General features: G+C 39.5%; 1 protein-coding gene across 6 annotated transcripts; it reads left to right on the top strand.

Annotated features, from left to right (window-relative positions):
• The first annotated feature begins 98 nt into the window (after window positions 1–98).
• On the top strand, window positions 99–26,517 carry NOL8 (nucleolar protein 8). Of its 6 annotated transcripts, none has more exons than XM_019630504.1 (17): window positions 99–212; window positions 1,377–1,602; window positions 2,160–2,222; window positions 3,684–3,762; window positions 5,211–5,346; window positions 10,057–10,125; window positions 11,761–13,623; window positions 14,972–15,085; window positions 15,582–15,704; window positions 15,922–16,012; window positions 19,131–19,269; window positions 19,683–19,760; window positions 22,287–22,555; window positions 24,240–24,366; window positions 24,972–25,042; window positions 25,567–25,646; window positions 26,121–26,510. In XM_019630504.1, the coding sequence occupies exons 1-17, from the start codon at window positions 198–200 to the stop codon at window positions 26,169–26,171; spliced, it is 3,594 nt and encodes a 1,197-aa protein (XP_019486049.1). In that variant the 5' UTR covers window positions 99–197; the 3' UTR covers window positions 26,172–26,510. The 6 variants fall into 6 exon arrangements, with proteins under 6 accessions (XP_019486049.1, XP_019486050.1, XP_019486048.1 ...); XM_019630505.1 differs by lacking the exon at window positions 99–212 and adding an exon at window positions 219–465 and having other exon boundaries at window positions 26,099–26,517; XM_019630503.1 differs by lacking the exon at window positions 99–212 and adding an exon at window positions 219–465.
• Window positions 26,518–27,998: the final 1,481 nt, after the last annotated feature.

The raw sequence follows: 27,998 nt of genomic DNA, 5'->3' as shown, positions 1-27,998 counted from the left end.
CAGCAATTCCTACGCGTCGAGAGAGTTGGTTCGCTTCAAGCCGAAACACAAGGGCAAGGCTGTCCAACCCGCGTTTATGAAGCTTTGGAACATCCCGGATTTGTACGTCACTGAAGAGGAAGTTCCAGTGTAGTGCGAAGGGGAGTGCCTTGGTTATTTTTCTTCCTCTCCCTCATTTCCGCCGACGTAGTCCAGGAATGGATAAACACAAGGTGATAACCTTAAGTATGAGTTATGGAATTTTGGCTTCGGTCTTTTGAGGACGTTGAGGGCAGGGTGGCGGAGGCATCGTGGCATCCAAGAGGGCGGGAAACGAAATAAAGAGCACTCGGGAGCTGAATATGGTAACGGAACCTTAGGAGACTGGATTGGAAATCGAGTAGGAAGGAAGAGAGATTGCGCCTGTTGGGACACGTGACTAGAAGTTAGAGGCCTAAGCGGCGCTGGATGTGGAAAAACGGCTTGGTGAGGAGTATGTTTGGGGCGTGGGAAACGACCTGGCCATTTGGTCCACCCTTTCCCTTCTCGTCTTTGGGTCTTCAGGAGGAGGAAGGCTGGGGTGTGTCGGTTAGGGGCGGGAGGAAGATGTAGGCCGTGGCTCACGCGCAGTACACGAGCCATGCTTCAGGCTTCTGGGCACTGAGGGTCGTGAATGGGAGGAGGCTGTCTGCTCTTTGGGAAGGGCAGGGTGTGGGAGATGTGCGCCTGCAGGGTACCAAACTGGTTGATCTCATAATGGGCCTCAACCTCAGTACCTCTGGAAGAGTTTTCATGAGTCCCTTCTAATCCAACAACCTTCCTAGGATAGTGCTAAAAATTACAGGTTCTGAAATTATACTTGGTTTGTAATTCTGGCTTCACCACTAATTCTCTGAGTGGCATTTAGAAAGTGACTTAATCTCCCCTCATAGTAAAAAACAAAACAAATCTGTATTGGTGACTTAGTATTGTACGTGCATTATTTGCTTACTTCTCACCTGATTGAGGAGCTCTCAGATAGAGCTGTCTTTTTAACCTTTAGCACATTAACCTGCCACATCTCATTTCTGTCAGCATTTGTTACAGTGAATAAGTGAATGTATAAATGAATAAGGAAAAACACCTAACACCGTGGATAAGTAAATGAAGAGGGGTGGAGTATAATATTGTGCTCATTTGAAGGAAAGCATCTGCCTGTACCTGTATCGATGCGTGTATAAAGGTGTTGTTCCAAAGTGTGTTCGTGGAGAAAGTGGATGTAGGACTTGACCAGAATCCCCAGGAATAAAATTTAGAAATCATAAAATAAGAAGTGAAAGTTCAGGCAACCAATTTGGCATAGAAGATTCAAGGAAAAGAGTTTGGGGTGTTTTTTTTGTTTGTTTTTTGTTTTTTAGGTTTCAGAAGAACTAAGGGAAAGGACTCTTCTCTGTAGAGAGAAAATTATTTTCCCTACTAAAACACGCTGTGTGTGCCCAGTCTTCATGAAAACCAACAGAGAAACAAAGCGCCTTTTTGTGGGTGGCCTTGGCCAGAACATTTCTGAAGCAGACTTACAAAATCAGTTCAGCAGATTTGGAGAAGTTTCTGATGTGGAGATCATCACTCGGAAAGATGACCAAGGTATATTTATATTCTTTCATGGGTAGTTAAAGGCACATCTAACTCAGGTCAGTTATCACAAAATAAAGGAACCCCATAGATGAATGTTAGCCATGAACACTAAAGTGATGTGCATTTCATTGTAGGATACTGTTTTGTGTACCCCACCCCATGCCCTGGAGGTGTTACTTATGATGTGGAACTTGCCCAGAATTATATTTCTAAAATCGAAGAAATTCATAATTCCAAAGCGTCCAATTTTGGAAACGTAACTTTCAGTTTTCAGAGCTAACATTCTAATATTAATTAAATGTCCTATTAAGTAGAATATCACTAACTCATAATAAAAATGTTACCTTAACTGACCACTTGACATTTTTTTCATACTCATTTTCTTTTGGAATATTTTAATAAGCATACTTAGAAAAAGGTAGTCTTTGTGTTCAGTGAAAAATAAACAAGGTTTTTCTTTGAAAGAGTAAGTTTTCATGAGTTCATTTTTAAATTTAGAAATTTAATCATTTTTACATTGGTCTCTGGATAAGAGTTTAAATAAATTTATTTTTATTTTTTTTTAGGAAACCCACAGAAAGTCTTTGCATATATCAACATCAGAGTAGCTGAAACAGACCTGAAAAGATGTAAGGTCATATGTTTTCTATACTATTTGCCAGTTTATGTCACTGTTTAACTTGAAATAATTTTATTCTAAATCTAAACCTTAACAGCCACTTTTAAAACATCCAGAGGGACAATCATCATCAAAAGAATTCCAGTATCCTACAATTCAGCAAGTTTAGTTTTCATACCATTTAGCGTTAGCAAACCTGTGGTAACACAGCACTAGTGGGTTTGCCCAAAAATGGTATTCTAAAATGTTTTGGACAAGAGACAAAACTTTCATACAAATTGCGTTACACATATTCCACTCGATATTATGTCATTTCTTGGACAGGTAATTTTCTTGTCATTACATGCTGTTAGGAGAGGGCTGGCTTTAAAATATGCTGTTACATGACGATATTCTGGAAATTATGAAATCTATCAATAAGCTTAGTAAAGCTGAGGGCAAACCGTGGTCTTTATTGAAGAAGAAAGGGGATATAATCCAGACTGCCACTGATGCAGTAATGTAGTCTAGCTATTTGGAGGCTGAAAAGTCAAGAGATACTGAAAAGGGAACGTGCTCATAGAGAAAGAGGGCCATCAGCCTTGCATTTCAATTGTAAGAAAAGAAATTGATTTATTCTATTGTCCAGTGAGTCGTAGTTAAGAACACATCAGCTCTGGCGTGTGACCTGTGGCAAGTTATTTAAACTTCTAGGCCCATGACAAAGATGCTACTTTGCCCCATAATATTACCATGAAGATTAAATTGAACAGTACCTTTCTATTTAAAATATTACTTACCAATGGAAACTTCTATCTGTTAGTAGTTATTAAGAAAGCTGGTAGCAGATACTGATAAGCATCAACTACTGGGGCATAGCAGTTCAAACACAGTTTAGTCACTTGTAGCTAATTTGTTTGGAAGTTGCACAGTGATAACTGGTATTAAGTGATAAATAAAAGTGAGGTGCTTAAGAGCTCGCTCAAGAGTGCGAGCTCTGAGCAACAGGATTGCCAGTTCGATTCGCAGCCCGAACTGAGCTGCCAACAGGTGGCAGCATGGCTCAGCTTTTAAAAAATAAAAAAAGTGAGGCGCTACAGGATTCCAAAGTGTCCTGATTCCCTTAGAAAAATTACATTAATACTTTAAAGTTTTAGTGTGGGATATAACAATGAAATGTTAAGAAAATATCAGTCATTCAGCAGAGGTTTCTGACATTACTTAATAATAAGTGACAAATTTTGCTTTATAGCTTACACATTTGCTTCATTATAGTAACACTGGGAATATAAGGATTCTGGTAAATGATCGAGATAAGAGTGGGACCTAGGCTTTCTCACTCCAGGTCTCAAGTTCTTCATTCTGTTTCCTCTATATCTCCTTGTGATTAACAAGTCTACTTTCTTTGGTACTAAATAATTTGAAAAAGCATATGCGGAAATACATGGAAAGGCATTGCCATGTACTTGGGTAATAATTCTTTATTTTACAGGTATGTCTGTTCTAAATAAAACAAAATGGAAAGGTGGAACACTACAAATTCAGCTAGCAAAAGAAAGTTTTTTGCACAGGTAAGATTTGCTATACATGAATTTAAACACTATATTGTAAGTGGTTTCATATATTCACTTAAATGATTTGAAACTATTGAGTAATGTATTTATTGTGGTATTAGCCAATTCAACTTCACAGGTAGAGCTAAAATGACTCTTAACTATGACTCCTTATGACCCCAGACCCTACCAAAAAAGATAATGCAGTGCATTTTCATATGTAATATTTTAGCCATAAAAAATATATGCCTATTTCATCTTTTTTGACACGACCTTTTGTTTTGATGTAGGTCTTCCCCCTTTTTCATATTGACTGTTTAGTACTGTTTGGGAAAATAGCTGTACTACAATGTAATTGGCCATCCCCCACTGATGAACATTTAGGCTGTTTCCATGTCTTCATGATAATAGATGGCCTTTGAGGATGGCTTCTGCATCATGCAAGGGTTCCTCTGGAATTGACGTCAGCAAGGGGGGTTGCTGTGTTATGGGGTTATACACAAGTTTAATAGACACTACCAAATTGCTTGTGTTGTTTTTTACTATTAATGCTAGTGTCATACAAAAGTATAAAGATAACGGGAAGTATCTGTATGAGAAGCATAAGATTCATTAGGCAAGTGACTTAAGAACAAGGCATTGTAACAATTCTTAGAGCATTTTAAGACCCTACAGGTATTCTCAGGGAGGAAAGATTATGTAAGTTTGGGAACTTTCAAAACAGAAAACATTTTAGGAATATACAGGTGGAGAAACCAGGATCGTTGATAAGATTGTACTAGACCAAGGCATTGGCACAAGGAAAAGTAAAATCTAAGGGAAGTGGCAAGCAGCCACTGGAGGCGTGTTTTGAGGTCTGGTGAGAAAGGTAAGGATTTGATTTTGTTCCTCAGCTGGAAACCTCTGTGAACAGAGTAGTCAGGAGACTTTCATTCAGCAGCATTTGAGTGCCTACTGTGTGCAGGAACTGAGACCCCAGTCCAGAGCAGGGTGAGAACACAGTCTACCACCATGGGATGTCCACAGGTGTGCCTGAGGAGCAGAAATCTGACAGGCATTCTGGAAGATAGAATGTAAAAGGAGACAGACCAGAGACAGAGAGGCCAGCAAGAACTGGGCACCTTAGTTGTCCAGGCTGAAATAAGGTGGTGGAGTTTGAATCAAAAGGTTGGCATGGCAATCTGCATTCTCTTCATTATGAGGATAGACATAGTCAATGCTTGGCAGATTGGACTCTGAAAGATACCTCCTCTTCATGAGGAAGAATGAATGCATCGAGAAGGGACAAAATGCCCAAGTGCACAAGTTGAAGGAGAAAATTGAGAGACCCTAAATGATGACTATAAAGTTAAACAGCATTATAGTGTTAAAAAGCAAAACAAAAGCACTGTTAATAGCGTGGTTAGTTATTTTACCTCTTGTTTTAGCTCTTATATTTTAACTCTTATATTTTCTCTTTGATTCAGATTGGCTCAAGAGAGACAAGAAGCCAAAGCAAAGAAAGAAAAATCAACAATAGGCAACACCAACTTATTAAAAAAGATGGGAGTGGTGGATTTCCATGTGAAAGCTGTGCCAGGGACAGAAGTACGAGGGCACAAAGTGAGTCTCCTCTGGCGGCCTGACTAGGCCAGGAGCCGACTCCTGAGACGACGTGCCTGGGCATCTTGTCTAAAACAGTTGCTTTCTAACATAGATAGTGCATTATGGTTTTGAAAGTGCATTTACAACTCTTGGGTAAGCACAGTGCACCCCATTTTACAGAGAGAGAAATCAAAACCCACGTGGAGGTTGATCTCCCAAGGGAAATCGGTAATGAGGAAATCAGGAAGTTCCCAAGTTTGCCTTTTTCACACCTGGTGTTTTGTTTCGGTTTTTAGTTAAGTTTATTGGGGTCACATTGGTTAATAACATTATATAAGTTTCAAATGTACATTTCTATAATACATCATCTGTACATTGCATCGTGTGCTCACCACCCAAAGTCTAGTCTCCCTCCATCACCATATTTGGCCCTTTATACCCTCTTCATCCTCTCCCAACCCCCCTTACCCTCTGGTAACCTTCATACTGTTTGTGTCTATGAGTTCGTTTCTTTGTTTTGTTTGTTCATTTGTTGGCTTTCCGTTTTATATCCCATATATGAGTGAAGTCGTTTGGTTCTTGTCCTTTTCCATCTGACTTATTTCACATAGTATGATAATCTCAAGATCTACCCATGTTGTAGCAAATGGCAGTATTTCATCTTTTCTTATTGCTTAGTAGTGTGTGTGTGTGTGTGTGTGTGTGTGTGTAGATACCCAGAAGAGGGATTGCTGGGTCATAAGATACCTCTATTCATAATTTTTTGAGGAACCTCCATAGTGACTGTACCAACTTACATTCCCACCAGCAGTGTATGAGGGTTCCCTCTTCTCCACAGCCTCACCAACACTTGTTATTTCTTGTCGTGTTGATAATAGCCATTCTAACAGGTGTGAGGTGATATCTCATTGTAGTTTTGATTTTCATTTCCCTAATAACTAGCATCTTTTCATATATCTGTTGGCTGTGTGTATGTCTTGGTAGAAGTGTCTGTTCAGGTCCTCTGCCCATTTTTTAATTGGCTTGTTTGTTTTTTTGTTACATTGTATGAATTCTTTATATATTTTGGACATTATCCCATTTTTGGAGGTATTGTTCGCAATTATTTTCTCCCATTCAGTAGGTTGCCTCTTTGTTTTGTTGATGGTTTCTTTTGCTTTGCAAAAGCTTTTTAGTTTGATACAGTCCCATTCATTTATTTTTGCTTTTACTTCCCTTGCCTTTGAAGTCAACTTCTTAAAAGCCTCTCTGAGACCAAGGTCCATAAGTTTCATACCTGTGTGGTTTTTTTCTATGTATTTTATTGTTTCAGGTATCATATTTAAGTCTTTGATCCATTTTGAGTTAACTTCTGCGTATGGTGTCAAATAGTTGTCTAGTTTCATTCTTGCACACATGGATTTCCAATTTCCCAGCACCATTTACTGAAGAGGCTTTCCTTTCTCCATTGCATATTTTTGGATCCTTTGTCGAAAATTAGTTGCCCATATACATGGGAGTTTCTTTTTGGGCTCTCAGTTCTGTTCCATTGGTTTGTGTATCTTTCTTTTGCCAATACCATGCTGTTTTGATTATTGTCACTTTGTAGTATTTGAAGTCAGAGAGTGTGATACCTCCGGCCTTGTTTTCTTTCTCAGAATTGCTTTGACTTTTTGGGGTCTTTTGTGATTGCATACAAACCTGATGATTTTTTGTTTTATTTCTTTAAAAAATGCCGTTATTGGGCTGGCCGAGTGGCTCAGTTGGTTAAGAGCTCGCTCAAGAGTTTGAGCGCTGAGCAACAGCGGTTCAATTCGGGGCCCAAGCTGAGCTGCCAACAGGTGGCAGGATGGCTCAGCTAAAAAAAAAGAAAAAAGGGGGAAAAAAAAATCCTTAAAAAATGCCATTATTTTGATGGGGATTGCATTAAATCTGTGTATTGCTTTGGGTAATACAGCCATTTTAACTATGTTGATTCTTCCAATCCATGAACATGAAATGTCTTTCCATTTCTTTGTGTCTTCTTCAATTTCATTTAAAAATGTCTTGTAGTTTTCAGTGTATAGGTCCTTCACATCCTTTGTTATGTTTATTCATAACTAGGTGTTTTATTCTTTTTGTTGCAACTGCGAAAGAAATTTGTTCATTTCTTTTTCTGAAATGTCATTGTTGGTATGTAGGAACGCAATGGATTTTTGTACATTGATTTTGCATCTTGCAACTTTACTGTATTTGTTTATTGTTTCTAATAGTTTTTTGATGGCATCTTTAGGGTTTTCTATATAAAGAATCATATCATCTGCTAAAAGTGACAATTTGACTTTTTTATTCCCAATTTGGATGCCTTTTATTTCTTTCTCTTGTCTGATTACTCTGGGTTGGGACTTCCAATACTTCGTTAAATGACAGTGGTGAGAGAGGGTATTCTTGTGTTTTTCTTGATCTTAGATGAAAGCTTTCAGTTTTTCCTCATTGAGTATATTAGCTGAGGGTTTCTCATATATGGCTTTTATTATGTTGAGGTACTTTCCTTCTGTACCCATTTTATTGAGTGTTTTAATCATAAATGGATGTTCTATCTTGTGAAATGCTTTTTCTGCATCTATTGATATCATATAATTTTTATTTTTTATTTTATGTGGTGTATCACTTTGATCGATTTGCATATGTTGAAGTTTGCTTGCACCCCTGGATTGAACTCTGGTTGATCGTGATGTATAATCTTTTTCATGTATTGTTGTATTCAATTTGCTACTATTTTGTTTAGGATATTTGCATCTATATTCATCAGAGATATTGGTCTGTAATTTTCTTTTTTTGTGTTGTCTTTGCCAGATTTGAGTATCAGGATAATGTTGCCCTCATAAAGTGAATTAGGAAGTATTACCTCTTCAATTTTTTGGAAGAGTTTCAGAGGATAGGTATTAAATCTTCTTTGAATGTTTGGTAAAATTCACAAGTGAAGCATGTGGTCCTGGACTTTTAATTTTGGGGCAGTTTTTGAGGACTGTTTCAATTACATTACTGTTGATTAGTCTATTTAAATTTTCCAGTTTTTCATGATTCAGTCTAGGCAAGTCATATATTTCTACAAACTTTTCCAATTTTTCTGGTTATTTAATTTGGTGGTTTATAGCCTTTCACAGTATTCTTTTATAGTTCTTTGTTTTTTCTGTGCTGTCCTTTGTAACCTCTCCTCTTTCATTTCTGATTTTGAGTCTTCTCTTTTTTTCCTAGCCAGAGGTTTGTCAATTTTATATCTTTTCAACGAACCAGCTTTGTTGCTTTAATTTTTTTCTACTTTTGTTCTCTGTTTCATTTAATTCTGTTCGAATTTTTATTATTTCCTACCTTCTACTAACTGTGTTTCATTTATTCTTTTTCTAGTTCTTTAAGGTGAAATGTTAGGTTGTTTATTTGACATTTTTCTTGTTCTTTGAAGTAAGCCAGTAATGACATAAACTTGCCTCTTATTACTGATTTTGCTGTATCCCAAAAATTTTATATACTGTATTGTCATTCTTTTTTTTTTTAGGTATTTGACTCCTGTTTATCAGGTTGATAAATAGTTGTCTCTCTTTTTTTTTTCCAGTAGGTAGCAGTGAAGTACACATTTTTGTTTTCTCTTGCCTGCTCTCCTAGGGCTTCCAGGATCTCTGTGTGTTGGTGTTGCCTCAGCCATTGAAAACACCCCATTTTCCCCAAGGAGGTTGCCATCCTATTTCTAACCCAATTGCCTTGGTTGTAGAGCACCACTCCCATGGTGATATGTGGCAGGCTATGAATCTCCTGGTCTGTGTTCCCAGCATCATTTTCCTACATTCTGAAGCCACCAGCCACACCTCTGTCTGGGGTATCTCACCTGCCTCTACCAGGCTCTGCCGCAATGGGTGTGCAAGGGGTGGGTGAGGGAAAAGCTGATTCACACATCTGAGACTCGCTCCTTCTAGTGTGTTTAGTGGCAATGCATACAGACCACTTAGGTTGGAAAGTTGCTTCTGCCCTTCCATAATCTGTCTGGTGAGGGTTTTAATACCTGGCGGGCTACTGGAGGATGGAGTAGGGCTGGTTTCCACATGTGCTGCTTTCTTTGTCTGGTGATGGTGGCTTGTGGAACACTGCAACTCTTTGCACCACTTCACTGCCCCAGACCCTGGGCTCAGCCTCAGTTTATTCCACCCACCCAGGCCTGATTGCTGCCTCTGCCCTTCCATTCTGCCCAGTGGGGGTTGCTCTCTCACTCTTCACTGCTGTCCCGTCTGTTGGGTCCACAGCAAGCGTTGGACTGCGCCTGCGGCTCCTGTCTCTGTCCACCACCCCCAATTCCTGCCTCCCCTGCTTGCTCTGATACACCCACCTTCAGATTTCTCAATGTGCGGATCCCTAGGACATATTTGTGTGTTGAGCAGGGAATCCTTTGTTCAAATATAGCTGTCTGACTTGTAATTTCAAGGGGAGAGACCTGGAGATCCTAAATGCCACCAATGCTGCTGACATTGCTAACAAATAGTGGTTTTTGTGTGGCATCCTACTTGTTTATATGGGATCAATTACTGCGTCAACTTTTCTTTTTTCTTTCCTTATATACTTTTTTTTTGAGAACTTAATGTTTCTTTATCAGGAAAGTAAACCCAATAGTAATCATGGCCAACTGTAAGTTCAGCATTTAAAAAAGTCACACTTACATAATGTGGATAATGTTTTCCATTTGTGACATATATAATAAATATTTTTTTTCTTTGCTTTTAGAATTGGGTTGTGAGTAAATTTGGAAGAGTCTTACCTGTCCTTCACCTAAAGAATCAACGTAAACATAAAATATCCTTTGCAGTTGCGTTTTCAGAGTAATTATTATTTATTACAGTAATGGCTAATTGCAAAAGTTAAATTCCTATCTTTAGAATTACCCTGCCTCTGTCAGGAAATCTTTACATGTTTATTTAATAGTTTTATGTTCCTAATTTCTAGACAAGGTAAGATCTACCTGCCTATATGTATGGAATAATTAAGAGAATAATAAGAATGTCATGAGGTTTTATACAAGTGAGTGATACAAATGATGATTGTCAGAGAAGCCTTTTCACTTATACGTCCTTCCTCTCATTTGATATGGATTCAAAATTATTGCTAAAAGAGCTAAAGTAGTGCAGGTGAACATGGGCCATTGTTAAGGTATGCTTTAGAGGAAGTGAAGTAGTTTTCACATTAATAGAAAAGTGATAGGAAAGATTCCAGGAAAAAGAAAATTACTAGATAGAAATATGTAGACAAGCAGTTGGGTGGAGAAATAGTGTAGAGCCCAGGATGAGCAAATTGAGATACCTGCTCCCTTGAGGAAAAGAGGTCAGATTGTCTAAGACCTTGAATTCCTAGTGCCATGAACTTCTGGGCAGAGGGTACAGCTTGTGTATCCTTTAGCTCTTACAGTGTGTGTCAGTCAGGGAAGCAGAAGCAGTTCCAGGTATTTCAACAGAGGGGATAGAATATGTACAGTTGGTTTAAAAAGTGCAGGAGAAGCTGGAAGGTGATAGGTTGTCCAAAGATGAATAACTGCAGCAAACTGCTACCATCCTGGGGCTAGACAAACAGAAAGATGTGTCCTCATTACCTGGGGCTTCTGTCCCACTGAGGCCTTGAGCCCTGCTGCTGCTGCTCTACCTTCCAGCTTCCCACCAAGGGCAGCCACTAACAACAGAGGAGGATATTGAAGGGAAGCTTGAAGCTGAGAGACAGTGGACACTGGCACATGTCACATACTTGACACATATTCAGTAGTTACTAAGTGAACAAAGAAACTTTCCAGGAGGGATAACCTACAGCAACTATACTTGACTATTTGTATGTTTTAGGAAATCAGCAAATGCCGGCTATGATCACAGCACACTGACATTAGATAGAATCTTTCTGGATAATAGCAACAAAACAGGCCTGGTAAAGAATTAATAGCTTTCTAATAAAGACCTCTGCAGGGAGTGAGTACAATGTAAAATACGTAAAATAGAGATTATTGAGCTAGGAGAATCAGAGCTAGGATAGGCCAGCATTGAGAAGGCAGGAATGACAAAAAGAATTTGAAACTTGAGGACATGTGAAGTCCAGCTGTTCCTCTCTGGGTGCCCCTCTCTACTCTGCTTTACAGCATCAGCTCAGCAGATGGATGTCTTGGTTTTACAGACAACAATCTTGGGACCTCTGTACCTAAAATACAATCTGAATCCGTTTGCTGTAATGTCTACATACAAGTAGATATTCTGCCATTTAATAGTGATGGTTCTTTGTTTTAACCCTGGAAAGGAAGCTCAGTTCCAAAGACCCTGAGGTCATCTAGTGAAATTCTCATTTTCTTGGCTAGGAAACTGAGAGTAAGATTAAGCAATATTCCTTTTGCTTCATCAGATTGACAGGTTTTCCTAAAATCTAGTGCCTTTGTTTTGTTCCTTGACTTTCGGTAACATCATGAAGTATGATCCATCAAAATACTGCCACAACTTAAAGAAAATAGGGGAGGATTTTACAAATGTCATCCCTATATCCAACCTCACTTGGGAACTGGAAGGAGGGAATGATCCTATGAGTAAGAAACGGCGAGGAGAGTTTTCTGACTTTCACAGCCCTCCCAAGAAGATAATAAAAGCACAGAAGGATGAGGGTTCCACTGTGTCTTTGGCTGTGAGACCAAGATCCAGTAGGGTAATAGTAGAGAGTCCACACATGACATGGCAACAGGCCACACAAGAATTACCTAATAACCCCATTGCTCCTCAGTTACTTCATGTACCTGATTCTGATAATCAGAAAGTTAAACATGCATTTTTTCAGACTTCTGGCTCGGAAACTACCAGGAGCAAAAATAGCATGTCTGATGATGATACCGATTCTGAAGATGAATTAAGACTAATCATTGCAAGAGAGGAAAACAGAGCGAGAACTGTATGGTCCTTAACAAATGAGTTTGAAAATGATTCCTTTGAAGTTGTAAGGGATGATTTCAAATCAGATGTTCACAAACCTTGTTCTTTAACAGGTTTAGGCATCAAAAATAACATCTCTTGCCTCGATAATGTGGGAAATGATTGCAACTATGATTCAGGAGATACAGATGAAATCATTGCGATGAAAAACAAAGCTGGTAAGGTCAAAAATAGTACAGAATTTTCACAAATGGAAAAGCCTATATATAAGAAAACTTCTTTGAAAAATAGAAAAAACTGTGAACTTTCTGATCATTGTAGTGAAGTACCCAAAAAAAACAATGTAGAGCTAGCCAGTAGTCATAGAGTAAAGCGTCTTAGTCATAAATCTCTGTCCAATTCTAGTAGCAGTGAAGATGCTGAGTCTGTGTCAGAATCAGCTAAGTCTGAGGAGGATGAGTATAATGCCATGATGAAAAACTGTCTTTCTGTGGCACTCACTTTAGCTGATTTGGGGCAGTTGGCTGGCAGTGACCTGGAGGCTCCAAAAGAAGATACTGAGAGTAATGGCTGGGAAACTACCACCAAGTGTGACAGAGCCTCCAAGAGCCACAGGACTTCTGGTGGCCTCCACAGAGGTCAACAATGTATTCATCCTGAGGAGATTGTGGTATCCCTTTTAGAAGGAGAAGAGAACACCCCTAGGAAACAGACACAAAAGGAAAACAACTTAAAGCCAAAATTCCAAGCATTCATGGGAGTAAGCTCTCTCTATGGGAAGAAATCGATGAAAAAATCCTTGAAGGAGAGTGTTGCCTCTAACAATATTAATAAAAATCAGAATTCCTTGAAACTTGAGGATCCCACTAGTGTGTCCATGGAAAAGGAGTTTCCATATGCTAATGGCTCATCAAGCGAACTGACTCCTTCCCAAAGAGCAAAGTCAGCAAAGAAAGCAGATGACCCAAATCATATCCAGCCTCAAAAGAAACAGTCCACTTTTGAAAGCCAGGATCACACAGTGGGGTCCCCTGGCAGTTCAGAAAAGGGATGTCGAAATTATATTTCTAGTCTGTTGCCATTAAAAGATAAGAAATCTTTAAGTGTTGGTGCAGAGACTCCCTTTGATGAAGACTTTTGCCACAGGACCACAAAGACGGGAGAGGGCTCTGAAAAGAGGCCTGATCTGAACAGCCACATGGCCCCTGAGTGGTCACCAGAGGTCTTCAGGAGACACTCTCGGGGAAGTGAAACTGACTTCCCATTTTCTCGTAGTAGTTCATCAGATGTTAATGCTGAGGACAAGCATGCTGAAGATAACCAGAAACGTTTGGCAGCCTTAACGGCAAGGCAGAAGGCAAAAGAACTACAGAAGAAGCTGGTTCATGATGCTCTGGCAAATCTGGTGAGTGTATTTTCAGTCTATGGGTTTAGCAAGAACTCTCAAATTTCATTCTTCCCTTCCCATGAAGGTAGATGTGCCCCTTCAGAGGTCAGTATCCTAGCACCCACCATTTCCATGTGCTGAATCATCAAGTTAGATTTTGTCACCATATATATTTAATATATCCCAAAGGAAGTGAAATTAAATTGTTATGAAAAACATGTTTAATTTGTTTTTATCTAATGTTTTCTTCATAATTTCCTTTAGAAACTAGAAATGGTATAGTTGATGTCTGAATTTACATATAAATCATTTCCCAAGTGATTTATATCTTGCAAAGATTTACTATAATGAGCTTTATTCATTCTTTCAACAACTACTCAGTGCCTATGAGGTTCCATGTCTTCACAGTAAGTGCTGGGTTTACAGAATGAGGAACAAGGCTCATGGTCCCTGCCGCAGGTGGTTATTAGCTCATAGTGTGGTGAGCAGAAGGTAACAGTTCAGTTCCACCAGCCAAGAGACAAGTATGCCCCTGTGCCCTGGCATCACATGGGAGACAAACCAGGTTGGTCGGGAGGATCAAGGGAAGACCTTCCTTAACCTGAACTGAGTGGTGTGAGGGGTCAGTGTGAACTGGTTGGCAGAGGTCAGGGTGTGAAGAGAGAGGAAAGGCAAGAAGGAGCAATTTGTACAATGAGTATTTATAATCAGTGTGACTGGGATGTATAGAGTACGGGGTAGCAAGAAATGAGGGTAGAGAGGTAAGTAGGGGTGAGTTGTGAAGAGGCTACAGAGCTTAGACATATTCTTCAGACTGAGAAGAATGAAGAGCTTTAAGCAAGGGAATGAAAGTTGGTTGTGTGTATATTGGAACAGGCGTTGGCAAACCACAGCTCCCAGGCCATCCAGCCCATGTTGGTATAGCCTCCAAGCTAAGAATGGTTTTTATGTTTTTAAAGCATTTAGAAAAAAGAATACAGGACCAACACCACAAAACCTAAAAAAGTTCCTCTCTGGCCCTTTACAGAAAAAGTTTGCCAAACTGTTTGGGAAACATTGTCCAGGCCATGACAAACAGCAGATCTAATAGGGCAAATCTGAAACCAGGGTCAGCCTTTAGGAGGTCGTGAGCCAGAACCAAGATAGTAACCGTAGGAATTGACATAAAAGGTACCAAGAAGGTCCATTTGATGGGACTTGGTGATCAACTGGATATGCAAAGAAAGAGAAGTCACAGTGTCCGTCTTAGGAAAATAAGTGGACAATGGCATTCACTAGACAAGAAAAGAGGATGAGAAGTAGACTTGGCAGGGAAAGGAGATGGGGGGTTGTCTTAAGATGTAATGCTTTTGATATAACGCTCTAGGATGGTCATCCAGAGGACAAGCCAACGCATATCATCTTTGGTTCCGACAGTGAAAGTGAGACAGTGGAGACATCCACTTGGGAGCAAAGCCATCTGGGAGAGAAACCAATGAAAGTAAGTTCAGGTTGTCCGTGTGGGCATTCCTTTGTGTTTGCAGCTCATCTCTGCCTTTCGCATACCAAGACCTGCACACAACTGCCAGGCTCAGCATACAATCCTCCCTGGCGCCATGAGGAGACAGGGCTCCCCACTCCATCCACCTAGAGACTGCAGGACCTTGGAGATTTTCTCCTGCATGAACCTATCCTCCACATCATCGGACAGTGACATCAATATTAGTGAAATCCTGCAAAAACTGTTCTCACATATGTAATAACTGTCCTGGTCCCCCTCTCCCATTCAGGCTGCATGGGAGCCTCTGGACCTATGGCCTGAGAGGCCACATGGATATCTCTGAGTTGGGAGTTTCCATTCTCACCACCTTCCACCCTTTCCTGGGAGATGCATCTGGGTTGCTGGTTCTTAAATGTGAAAGGGAAGATTACGTAATGAAGAAAACACTAATTGCCTCAGTTTTTAATAAATGTTTCTGTCTTCATCTGTGTAACAGGAGTCCTTGGGTAGAGTGTCTGGGAAGCTATTTGACAGTAGCAATGATGAGGAATCTGATTCCGAAGATGACAGTAGCAGGTTCAGAATTAAACCTCAATTTGAGGGTAGAGCTGGAAAGAAGGTTAGTGAAAATAATAAAACTTGCAACGTGTCCTTATTTTTTGACATAGTCCATAAGTCTAGGTAAATGCAGACTGACCTTGACCTGGTTCATGGGTAGGTGAGGTATGCAAACATTAATTGGAGTTTCACGGTATGGGAGGGCACTTGAAGGGTCTTCTTTAGAATTGATTTCTTGGGAATATGGCTTTCAATTGTGTGTGTGTTTTGTCTTCGAGCTTTTGGATTTGCAGTCTCATTTTGCCACTGATGACAGATTTCGCATGGACTCCCGATTTCTAGAAAGTGACAGTGAAGAAGAACAAGAAGGTAAAGGCCTCATTGTCCAAACAGTGCTGATGTCAGAGCTGGGACACCCTGAGAAGTCATCTAGTTTAGCTGTTTCACTTAACACAGGGAGAAACTCTACACCCCGGGACAGTGAACTGTGGAGCTTATAATCCATTGCTTCGCTTATTTGGTACTGCTTGGGTTTGTTTGTAGTAATTTATTTAGAAATTTGTAATCACTTAAACCTGCCAAAAGGAACAGGAGGGACTGTCTTCCTCTGTCCCATCTCTGGCATAAGAGAAAAGGTAAGGTCCCTACCTGACAGTAGATTGGGACGTCCAGGTGAGTCCATGGAAGACAGTTAAGTCACACTTGGCCTTCTAAAAGAGAGTCTTCATCTTCTGTGTGTGCTGGGTGCAGGTTTTTAAAAAGCAATGTGCTGTTGAAGTCCATTCTACTTGAATTTATCCTTCTTTGGGGGTATCTAACAGTAACGATGCTATCAGAAGCATCCTAACTCTACTCTTTGACTTCCTTTAGTGTTTTTCGTAGCAGTGATTCTAAACTTCCTCTACATGACCTTTTACTCTTATCTTGCAGTGAGCTCCTTGCTTCCCTCTCCAGTCTCAGAATTTTTCTTTACACCTTGTCTTTTTCTCTTTCCTGAGCTCATCTAAACTGCATCTTAATCCCTCCCATTTATACATCCCATTCCCCGCTTTCTCACATCTCTTCTAGCCCCTTCCCTCTTTCTACAAAGTCAAGTCTCAGAGGTCCAAAAAGCCATTCCTTCAACCCTGCCAGTTTTCGAGTTGCCACTCCCATCTTTTTTTTAGTTTTAAACTTGAAACAAAAGAAAAAGAAAATTGCATCTAATTCAGAAGCAATTGACTTTATTGAAAATACAGTCTGTGATTTGACATTCTCAGTTCTTTCAGATGATTATCTTGTGTATTGTACATTTCCAGAAGCCAGGGTTCAAAGAGTAAATTCTCCAGGATGCATACCAACTTACGTTTCAGAGCTTCTCACTCAAAATTTCATGTTTAAAACATAGGCATGGACAGAACCTTGGGAATATAGCCTCCATTTAAAGCTGCATGGAGAGGTTACTTTCCTAACTTCTGCCACTTGGTCTGTCCTTCTAACTCTTCTGTTGTGTGTCCCTCAGAGCTGTGAGGAACCAGTTGACTGAATGCAGGGGCATTTTCTCACGCTTCATCCTCTTCGGCCTGCCCATAGCATTTGTCATTGGTGACCATCCCTTCTTAAATGTTCTCGTTCCCTTCTTTGCTCCATTATATTATACCATGACATCCTAGTTTTCTTCTTGTTTCTTGGCTTCTGATTTTCCCTTTCCCTCCAGATGTAGGCTCTTGAGGTTCTGTAAATTCATGTGGCTTTAGTCTTCTCTTATACGTGGGTATTTTCCAAATTGGGGTCATCTTGGCTCCTGACTGTTGCTGAGCTCCCAACCGTGCTTTTCTCAGTGCCTGATGGCTATTTCTCACAGGCATTCCTGGGCCCATGTTAAAACTCCCAAGTTGAATTCTCTCTCTCAGCTCCTCTGGACCCTTCTGTTTCTGTTGATGACACTTCCATTCTTAGGCACTCAGACATAGAACCTCTCGCTTTTGTTTCTTTCCTTCCCAAATTTTGAGGCTCAATTTTTTGTGAATTGCAAAGACTCTTGTAAGTAAGCAGTACGGCCAGCCTACAAACACCGTGAGCCATTTTGTGTAAGTTCTGCTTCCTCGTGGTCTTTATTGGGTTAAGATTGAAATTTCCATTTTTGAAGTCAAAAGTTGTTGAATATTAGTAGTTCTTAGGGCTCAACCTACTGCAGTATAAAACTTCTGTACTGGGCCGGCCGAGTGGCACGTTGGTTAAGAGCTGGCTTGGGACGCCAGAGGACCCCAGTTCGGATCCCAATATGAGGGCCAGTGACGCTGCCCTCTACAGCTAAGATGCTGAACAACAGCTCAACCTGGAGCTGGGCTGCCGTGAGTCGCCGGCGACGGCGTAGGCAGCAGACCCTGCTGCAGTGGGTTGCCATGGGCTACCGTGTGTGGTCTGCAGCCCCCGTGAGCAGCCAGCAGCCCCCGTGAGCAGCCAGCAGCCGCTGTGAGCGGCCATTCAGAAGCCAGCAACTGACCTGCCTCGCCCGGGAAGAGCGCAATGATGGTGCCAACTTGGGCCAGTGAAGCAACGTCCTCCACAACTAGACTGAAGAACAAAAGGACAGCAACTTGTCTGTTTCCCTTCCCCCAATTTCCCTCCCCCCCCCCAAAAAAAAAAAAACTTATGTACTTTCTTTAATGTGTGTGTTCATTTTGTTACCTACACCTGCCAGGCCCTCCTCCCACCTCAGGGAATCCACTTTGTCTTTCCTCCCTTACACTCTACCTGGTTTATAAAGCATTCTTGATCCAATTGAACATAATCTTTACCTCCTTTGAACTCTTAGGAACTGTGGAGACATCTCTGTAGAGAATGTTTTCAAATCAGCGTTTTGTGCTAGCTTCTGTTGTTTGGTTCATACCCTGTGCTAAATTGAAAGGGTTTTTAAGGCTTAGACTTCTTCTCTATCTGTAATCCAAACTAGCTGTTTAACTCTGTTCTCTGGTATCTGTTTTTTTTCTAGTAGTTGAGAATAACAGCTTACACTTTTCCATGATATCCTGTGTGGATATAGGCCTGTGGCTCTTTCCTGCAATATTACTGAATCAAAGGCAGAAACAACTGTCTAATTATATATATTAATAGTAAAATTACCATCTTTCACTTTTAGGTTTATATGTAATTTAATTACATTTTTATAATGTGAAAAAAATGAGTCTATAATCACTTTAGTTTTGTAATTAGTATCTTGTCTTTACTTTAAAAGCTATTAGACTGCCACTGAAAGCTATTAAATCCAGATTCAATTTTTACAATTACAAATAAAAATGGGACTTTTTGTTTGCTGGTCATACACCTTTTGGATTCACTGTGGCATTGAGGGCCTTGGGGGTAGGGAGGTTAGCAAACTGAGATTTAACTTTTCTTCCTATCTTAATGTGCTTTGCATATGTTTAGGTAATTAATAGATATTTGATGATTGAGATGTCTGAAATACATTTGCTTAGAGATTGCTAATCATCCTTTTCCCTCTAAGAGGTAAATGACATGATGACCACTGAGGAGGAAGCACTTGCTGCAGAAAAGCTGAAAGCCCTGGACGTTGTGCAGAGTGTTCTGTGCACCAGCCGAAGTGGTCCTGCAAGCAAAGGACCAGCAGCTGCTAAGAAATTCAAGTACGATTTATGTTCTATCCTGTCCCACCCTGCTTTCTTTTGCTATAAATGCCTTCTCCAACTCAGTTTAAAACTAGGCCATTTTAAACTCCCTGAGGAGGGCAGTGGCAATAATATCGAACCCTTAAAAATATACTTACCTTCCACCCAGTGATTCAACGTCAAGAAACTAATCTTAAATTATTTTAGTATGTTTAAAATAATTTTTAATACTAACAAAAAGGTCCGGAGAAACTCAAAACTAGACAATTTAAAATGTGATTGTTTCTAATGAGACTTCTCTTCTTTGATGTGTAACTTTGCCTTGCTCAAAATTAGAATCAAATCTAGTTTTGAATTATAATTTGCTATTAACGTTTTGCATGTGTGTTCTGATTTATCTCTTCCAATTTATCACTACTTTTTTTACATAGGGACATCATACACTATGATCCGACAAGGCATGACCATGCCACTTATGAAAGAAAAACAGATGATAAACCAAAAGAAAGGTAAATCAGGCTACTTATTTTGGTAATGAGATCATATGCATTAATCTTATTTTGGACAATGAGAAAAGTAGATAGTAACCAGTATCCCATCCATTGGTCTCCATTGTATTTAGTTTTAAGACCAGGGAGGGAACAGTTGGAGGAGAATTATAGATGTGGTAGAGAGAGCCTTAACTTAACAAAGGAATCTCATGCATGTGATAATATGTGCTCCTAATCTAATATGGCACCTCCTACTTATATTAGTTAGTGTAACAGATTACCACAAACTTGGTGACTTAAAACCACAGAAATTATTTTCTCACAGTTCTGGAGGCTAGGAATCTGATATCAAGTTTATTGGAAGGGCTGCGTTCCTTCCGGAGATTCAGGGGAAAATCCATTTCACACCTCGTTCTTAGCTTCAGGTGACTGCCAGCAGTCTGTGGCATTCCCTGGCTTGTGGCTGCTTTACTTCAGTCTCTGCCTCCATCTTCACATGACCTCCTCTCTTCTGTGTGGATGTCATCTTTGTATCTATTATAAGGACACTTATGATTGCATTTAGGGCCTACCTACATAATTCTCGGTAACCTCTTTGTTCCAACGTTCTTAACTACACTACAAAGACCCTTTTTCCCAGTAAGGTAATATTCACAGGTTCCAGGAGTTAGGGCTATTCTGTCAGTTTGATGAATGGGCCATATATATGGAGCAACCGGTCACCTCACCTGGCTCAACTCCATTTTCCTGCTGTTAAAATCACTAAAGGCAATGTGGTATACTGAATTAGCTCCTAGAACAAAAAAGACATTGTGGAGAAACTGGTAAAGTGAGAATAACGTTTGTGTTTAGTTAATAGGAATGTAACAATGTTAATCTTTTAGGTTCCACAATTCTATCATAGTTATATGGGATGCTACCGTGAGAGGAAACTAAGTGAAGGTTACTTGGGAACGCTGTACTATCTTTGCAACTTTTCTGTAAATCTAAAATTGTTCCAAAATTAAAGGTTTCTTTGAAAGAGAATCACATATCAAACCAAAGCAGAAGTAACATAAATATTCCCTGCAATATACAATTTTTGTATGAATGATTTAGCATAATCCACATTGAACATGGTACATAAGTGGGAGGTATTTTGTTCAATATATTAGTTTTTATTTACATCTAGTGTGTATTAGTTATATATTAAAGGATAAAAAAAATTGTCCAAAACTTAGCACCTTAAAACTACAAACATTTATTATCTCAAAGTTTCCATGAGTCAAGAATTTGGGAGCAGCTTCTTTAGGTGGGTCTGGCCAGGGTCTCAAGAGGTTGCAATCTAAATTCCACCTGGGGCTGCAGTCTCTGAAGACTTGCGATCTGCTTGCAAGATGGTGTGTGCACATGGCCATTGGTAGGAGGGCTCAGTTCCTTGCCTCATTAGCCTCTCCATTTGGCTGGTGGAGTGCCCTCACAACGTGACAGCTGCTCCCCCAAATCCAGAAGAGGGAGCGATCAGGGAAAACCAAAATGCACTCTCAGACACTAGTGTCAGGATCATACACCATCACATCTCCCTTACTCTGCTAGTTAAAGAGGTTACTAAGTCCAGCCCACACTCAAGGAATGGGGGAATTCATTCCACCTCGTAAAGAAGTATCAAAGGATCTTTGGACCACTTTGAAATCCACTACATCATGGCTCAGTGATAATCCCTTGGAACTGTCTAAAGAACACCATGTATTACAGAGTTTGCTTCCATAGGAGCATATCTGTCATAAATCCTAGCCAGGTTGGTTTATTTAATGAAGTATAAAAAATTTCTCACTGTGAAATAGTCTCCACCAATAAGATGATCATTTAGGACTTCTTATCATTTTAGAGAATACAGTTAGAATTTTGGCCAAATATTACTCAACAATATATATATATATAGTCAACTCTAATAAGAAAAAGGATTTTAATCTTTTATTAGCTAAAAACTTGATGTTAGAAACTGCCATGTAACTTTGTATCTAAGATAAAAAAGAAAAGCATATTCCTAAATATAGAACAGGTTTATGGTAATATAAAATTTTCATTCCAAAACAAACTAGACTTAGCATATTTATAATTAATTTCTAAAACTGAATTATAACTAAATCCTTTGACACCAATTTTATAAAATTACAGAATGTTAGAACCTGGAAAGGTCTTAGAAGTCACCCGGTTTAACACATTCCATTTTGCAGATGAGGAAACTGAGGCACGATGTGGTTAAGTGATTTTTTTCTTACTCAAAGTTAATATCTTAGGTGTAATTACTGAATTTTAGTTTAGAGGATAAGAGATAGGAGAGTATGACTCATTTAATACTTGGAACTGTTTGAGATACTTGTGTGTGTAAAAAACTTATTGGTCATGATTCTATTTTTATGAGTAGAGTTTTTTATATGTGGGTCCTACTGCTTGTTGGAAGGATGGAATTAAAGTTATCCAAGGCATTTTCCTTTCTTGATTTCTGGAAATTTCCCAAAAATTGACTGTTTTGTTGTGATGCACATGTCTATGTGAATGCAGTAAAGCAAAGCGAAAGAAGAAGAGAGAGGAAGCCGAGAAGCTACCTGAGGTGTCTAAAGAAATGTATTATAACATTGCTACGGATTTAAAAGAAATATTCCAGACTATAAAAGATAACAATGAAAAGGAAGACATGCCCTGGAATGAGGACCGTGGCAGAGAGAAAGCCAAGGAAGTCCATGACCCTGATGCTCTGGTGACTGGGGCCCAGCAGCCTGGCGGGTTCACGTTCTCCTTTTTTGATTCAGACCCCCAAGATGTAAAGGAAGGTACTTTTTTTTTTTACTTTTTCATTCCATAAAGTTTAAACTCAATTTTGACCAAGCCTACATTAAGTGTAATTTAACATTAGCTGAAGAGCGGATTCTTCTTTCCACTTAGGTAAACAATGTGAGATTCATCATTATATGACCATAAACATAATGTGCCTGGAGCTGTGTTTAACAAAGCAAAAAATGGTTTTGCTTTAAGGGTGCCAATTTCTAGAAGCTGCCATGTAAAGGGAGGCTGGAATAATGTACAGCATCCCTTCTTCTGTTGACTAGAAAGAAATAGTCATGAAGAAGTATAGGAAGTCATATATTTAAATAGTTTCATATCTTAAATGTATTTGGAGAAGCCATGACTTCTGGAAAGCCAGTACTGTATGGTAGGGGAAAGAAAGAAATAGGTAACCTTGGGTTTGTAAAAATATGCTGTGTCATAGGAATGCCAATTGTTTCTGACTTCATCCTTAGACATTTGCCAGAACCTAGAGAAAAGTACCAACACCAACGTGTACAGTTTTGCATTCCATTTCAGGAGGGTTACCTCTAAACGCCAACATGGGCCAAAAGTTAAAAACACCTGTTCCTTTGGAGGCTGCTCTTCACTTAGTGTTCAGAATGGAAGTGCAGCTTTCCTGGAACTTCATTGTATAAAGCAGGATATGCCTCTATAGGACAATACAGGCACACCTAACTACAGTGGATTCTACTTTAAATAAAGATCAGAAGGTAAAAGGGCATCCATGTGTTTAGCAGATAAGTATTAAATCCCAGCTCTGCAGTACTCCAGCAGGAGCTACAACAATCTAGGAGTTTTTCAAGAACAGTATTGTCCTAAATGAGACACAATATATCGTGTACTCTGCTTACCTTCCCTGTGCTGTCCATTTGAGTACCAAGGTAAGTCCTAACGTGTGGAGCAGAGTTGGCGTGAGTTGGATATTGACTATAATTCTAATAACTTTGAGATCCAAGTGTGAGAAATTGGTCTTGAAATGAGTACTAAGAAAACTGAGCATTGGGCTGGCCGAGTGGCTCAGTTGGCTAAGACCTCACTCAAGAGTGCAAGCTCTGAGCAACAGTGGTTCAAGTCCTGGCCCAAGCTGTGCTGCCGCTGAGCTGCCAACAGGTGGCAGGATGGCTCAGCTAAAAAAAAAAAAAAAAGAAAACTCAGCAATCTGGGAGACATCCTTTAAGAAGTACTTGGGAGACTTTGGGACTCGTGAGATGATTGTCCACATCTTATAGGTTTTTTTAGCAGTTCTAGAAAGAAGTTTTGGAAATTGAAACTGTAAACATACGATCCTTCTCTCATTTATGAATAAGCAGGAGGGAAGCCTGGTTTCACTACATTGTGTTATATTTTAGGCTTCTCATGCTAGCTAGCACAGGTGCCACGCTTTGGTTTTTTTTGTTTGTTTTAACTATGTTGCCCATTTATAAACCTTCAGTTTTTATATTTTTTTATATTATTACTATATTCCTTATCAATGCCAACAATATGATATAGTAGCTTCTCTCAATTAATACCTGAAAAGCTTAAAAGAAACTACTTATTTTTAATTAATAATAAGATACTGGAAATTTAGAGATATGCATGCATGTTGAAAGTAATCAAGTGAGTGTGTTCAGAAATGCTTGACTCTTAGTTACAATCCCGGCATCTTTTATTGTCATGATGATATAGAGACATACAGAATTGAGACAGTGAAACATGCCAAGACTGCCTGGCAGAGAGCCCCTCATTTCCAAGACAGCAGTTCAGAAGGGGAAGATGTTACTGAAGAAACAGATGACAGAATGCCCAACTCTGAGTAAGCAGTTTGTTTCTGTACAAGTATACTTCATAATTTGTAAAATCTGAGTTAGACACTACTTTGGAAATATTCTAGAAGTATCTAAGTTTATCTTTTCAAGACTATTTCTTCTATTAGCTCATTTAGAGAGTTCTGTAGCCTTTTTGTAATGGGGAGCGTGTTTCCTTTTCTTGAGATTTGGATAGCACTGGGTGGGGGATATGATGTGTTACAGGGAAGGAAGCCTAACACTGAATCCCTGGTCTGGAAAGAGGATGCAGCAGCTGGCTGGCTGCTACCCCATGGGAAACACTGGCAGACGGGTGGCAGCAGTAGGGTGAAAGTATCAGCAACCAGTGTGGGTAAGACAGAGCTTGTACTTAAACAAGTCTTTATTGCCAAAGCTTCAGGTAGAAGAGGAGAATGTTGAAGAGAGAGCATGGGAGCACTTTAACTCAGAGCAAAATAAGCAAAACACAGAGCAGCTATACTTAAGGAGTAGTATATTTTCCATGTAAACATTCTTCTTAAATATTGAAATGAACCAACTAACCTCTCTCGCTCTCTCTCTTTCTCTTTCTCTTTCTCTCTCTTTCCCTCCCTCCTTCCCTCCCTCCCTCCAGAGAAGTATCATTACCTGAGAAAGAGACTACTAGATTTTTCTTTTTCTGTAAGGATGATGAAAGACTTCATGGTGAGTCCATTTTTCGATTAAATGGTATAGAACAGGTCATTGTTTGGCAAAAATTCTGACCCTTTACAATGTCATGTGGTTTAGCCCCCTCTGTTAGACTACGCATGTTGGCATATAAAGCTCTGGGGGGCTGAGAGCTCCCACTCACTACGTCCCTCACTCATTATTTTCAAGGGCTTGTTTTGCTTCAAGGATTTGCTTAGATGCCAGACAAAAACTCTTGTTTTTAATACTCTAAAAGTTCGTGTGGAAACTCTGAAGCTGTTGGTGAACTCATTTCTTAAAGCCTAGCACAAACATAAACCAAGTTACATAATAGTAAATGGTATATAAACAGTAAAATCTTAGCAGTTCTACATTTTCGTTTTGTAAAGAAACGAAAATGTTTTTTTAATTAGCATAAATTGGTGGTGGTGGAGGGGAGGTCATAACTAGAATTGAAGACCTTGATAATGCCAGCATTACAATATTGTCTTTTTTGGTATTAATTTGCTGCCTTGTCTTTCTTGATTTTCCCCTATTAGGCTTTGACTTATTCTGGAGTGGAATGGGAGGTAATATTAGCAGGAATTCTTGGGAGGCCAGAACAAACATCTTGCGTGTGGTGAGTAATGATATCTTCATATTGATTGTCGCCTAAAATAGATATGTAATCTTTGTGTTAATATTTGCCTTGTGTAAGAATATGGGAATAAGGTATGAACTTAAGACAGAAAGGGTGACAATTGAGAATATGATTTAAACACTCAGAGTTATAACGCTGGAAGGGAACTTTGAGGTATTTAATCCAACATACATGGTACAGGAGAGGAGATTGAAGACTCGCTGAATTAACGTTACTGGTCCAAGTTTCAGCCATGCTCATTAAGTATCAGGAAATCATGAGACTTTTGAAAGACTGCATTGGAGTTCCCATTGTAAACACTTAAAGCCAAAAGTCTAAATAGTCTGAGCACTTCCAAAATGGTTTCCACAACCCTGATAATGAATAAGCCTAAATTTTACTTTATAGTTGCTGAACTTCTTAAAAATAATTTACTTTTATTTTTTTTAAAGGCTTTTGATTTTGTTTTTGTAGGATTGTCGGAAGAAACATAAAGATGCCAAAAGGAAAGTGAAACCAAAATAAAGTATCATTATTGCTTTTGATACTGATTGTGAATAAGACCTATGGAAATTGGATGAACTAGAAAATATTTTTAGCGGACAAGAATTTGGAGTGAAGGAATATACGAAATCTGGCTGATATCATTCTGGTTGCTATCTTTTTCTGTGGATTTCCTGTATTTCTTCCTTAGGACCAGTTACTTCAAAAAAAATTAATCTAAACTTTTTTTTTATTAAATAAAGCACAAGATAGTCCCTCAAAAAATACTTTTTGTGTATAATCTCTTTGCCCTCCATCCTCAATAACTAATGGCATCTTCTGTTGCAAGATTTACATAAATCCTTTTAAATATATGAGTCAGAGCACTTGTGTTTTTCAAGTTAGGCTTTGTGTAAATTATAGGCTACTTGAAATATTTATTTCTGATTGTACCTTACCTCCACTTTATGTTTTTTGTTTAAGAGGTTGAACACAAGTCAAACTTGAGTTCTGTACTTGCATTCTGATGAATGGCTAACTGAACTGCAGGATATTTTCCACCAACATCATAGGAGAGTACTGTGAGGACCAGAGAGGGATGCAAAATACAGAGTTTTCCTGTCCTTGGCCTCCAGGAATTGATAGAGGCAGGCCCATCAATCCCAAAGTTCTACTTAAACCAGAGGCTTATGAAAAATCAAAGTGTCTCAAAGGTATGTAGACAGTTAGGAGTCAGGACCCTAAGTCCATATAGGGAAGCAGATTTAATACCTTGTTAAATCAACCTGACTAGGATGAAAGATAAACCTCTTATGAAACTGGGATCTATACAAAATTGCATTATATAGACAATCCCAAGGGATTATCATTGAGCCACAAGGGCTGGAATGTCTTCTGGTTAACCATTAAGTCCCCACTCCCTAGAACCATGTCCACCATAGTGGGTACTCAGTACATAATTTTTTTTTAATAAACAGGGTCCAAGAAACTAAGTAGCTAAAGAGTCATTCCTGTGTTTCCAAGACTTCAAACTTCATAGAGAATGGAAACAACCACTTGGAAGGATAAATAATCCAAATGTTCCCTTGTCTTGCTGTGGACCTTCTTATCTCTTGCTGCATAATAAGCCATCCCATTCACAATTGTTTTATTTTGCTCACAAATAAGCAATTGTTCAGGACTCAGTGGGGACTGCTCATCTGTACTCCATGTAGTGTCACTGGAGTGACTCAGCTCAGGCTAGTGGATACACTTCTAAGATAGCATGCTCACTCAGTGCCTATCCATGGGTTTCCTCACAGTATGGAAACTAGGCTTCAGGAGCAGGAAGCAAAAGCTGCCAGTCTCTTAATACCTAGCCCAGAAATTGGCTCAGTCATTTCCACTATATTCTATAGGTCAAAACAACAGAGCCCACCTAGACACCAAAGAAGGGGACATAGGGAGGTTGAGGGATCGGGGAGAAGGTGAAGGGATTAAAATGGGGTCAGCAAACTGCGGCTTCCGAGCCACATGAGGCTCTTTGGGTACGTTCCGCATCTAAAGTTTGCCTACCCCTGGAGGAGCCAATCCTGTCCCTCAAAACAATTTAAAAATTATTTGAGAGCCATAAATATATTTTTACTTAATCACCCTTATGTGAATATCCTGTAAAAATTTTATAAATGAAACTATGATAGTTTTATTTTCATTTTCAATTTTACTTCAGAGCCAAAGTTCACAAGCCGCAGTTTGCTGACCCCTGGCGGCTCTTCCGTCTCAAAAGTTTGCTGATCCCTGGATTAGTACAAATTAGGGGCCGGCCGAGTGGCGCGTTGGTTAAGAACTGGCTTGGGATGCCAGAGGCCCCTGGTTCGGATCCCACATATG

Source organism: Hipposideros armiger, unplaced genomic scaffold, assembly GCF_001890085.2.
Source record: "Hipposideros armiger isolate ML-2016 unplaced genomic scaffold, ASM189008v1 scaffold_919, whole genome shotgun sequence".
NCBI classification, from domain to species: domain Eukaryota; kingdom Metazoa; phylum Chordata; class Mammalia; order Chiroptera; family Hipposideridae; genus Hipposideros; species Hipposideros armiger.
Note: the sequence above shows the minus strand (reverse complement) of the source record. Positions and strands in the feature narration are given on the sequence as shown.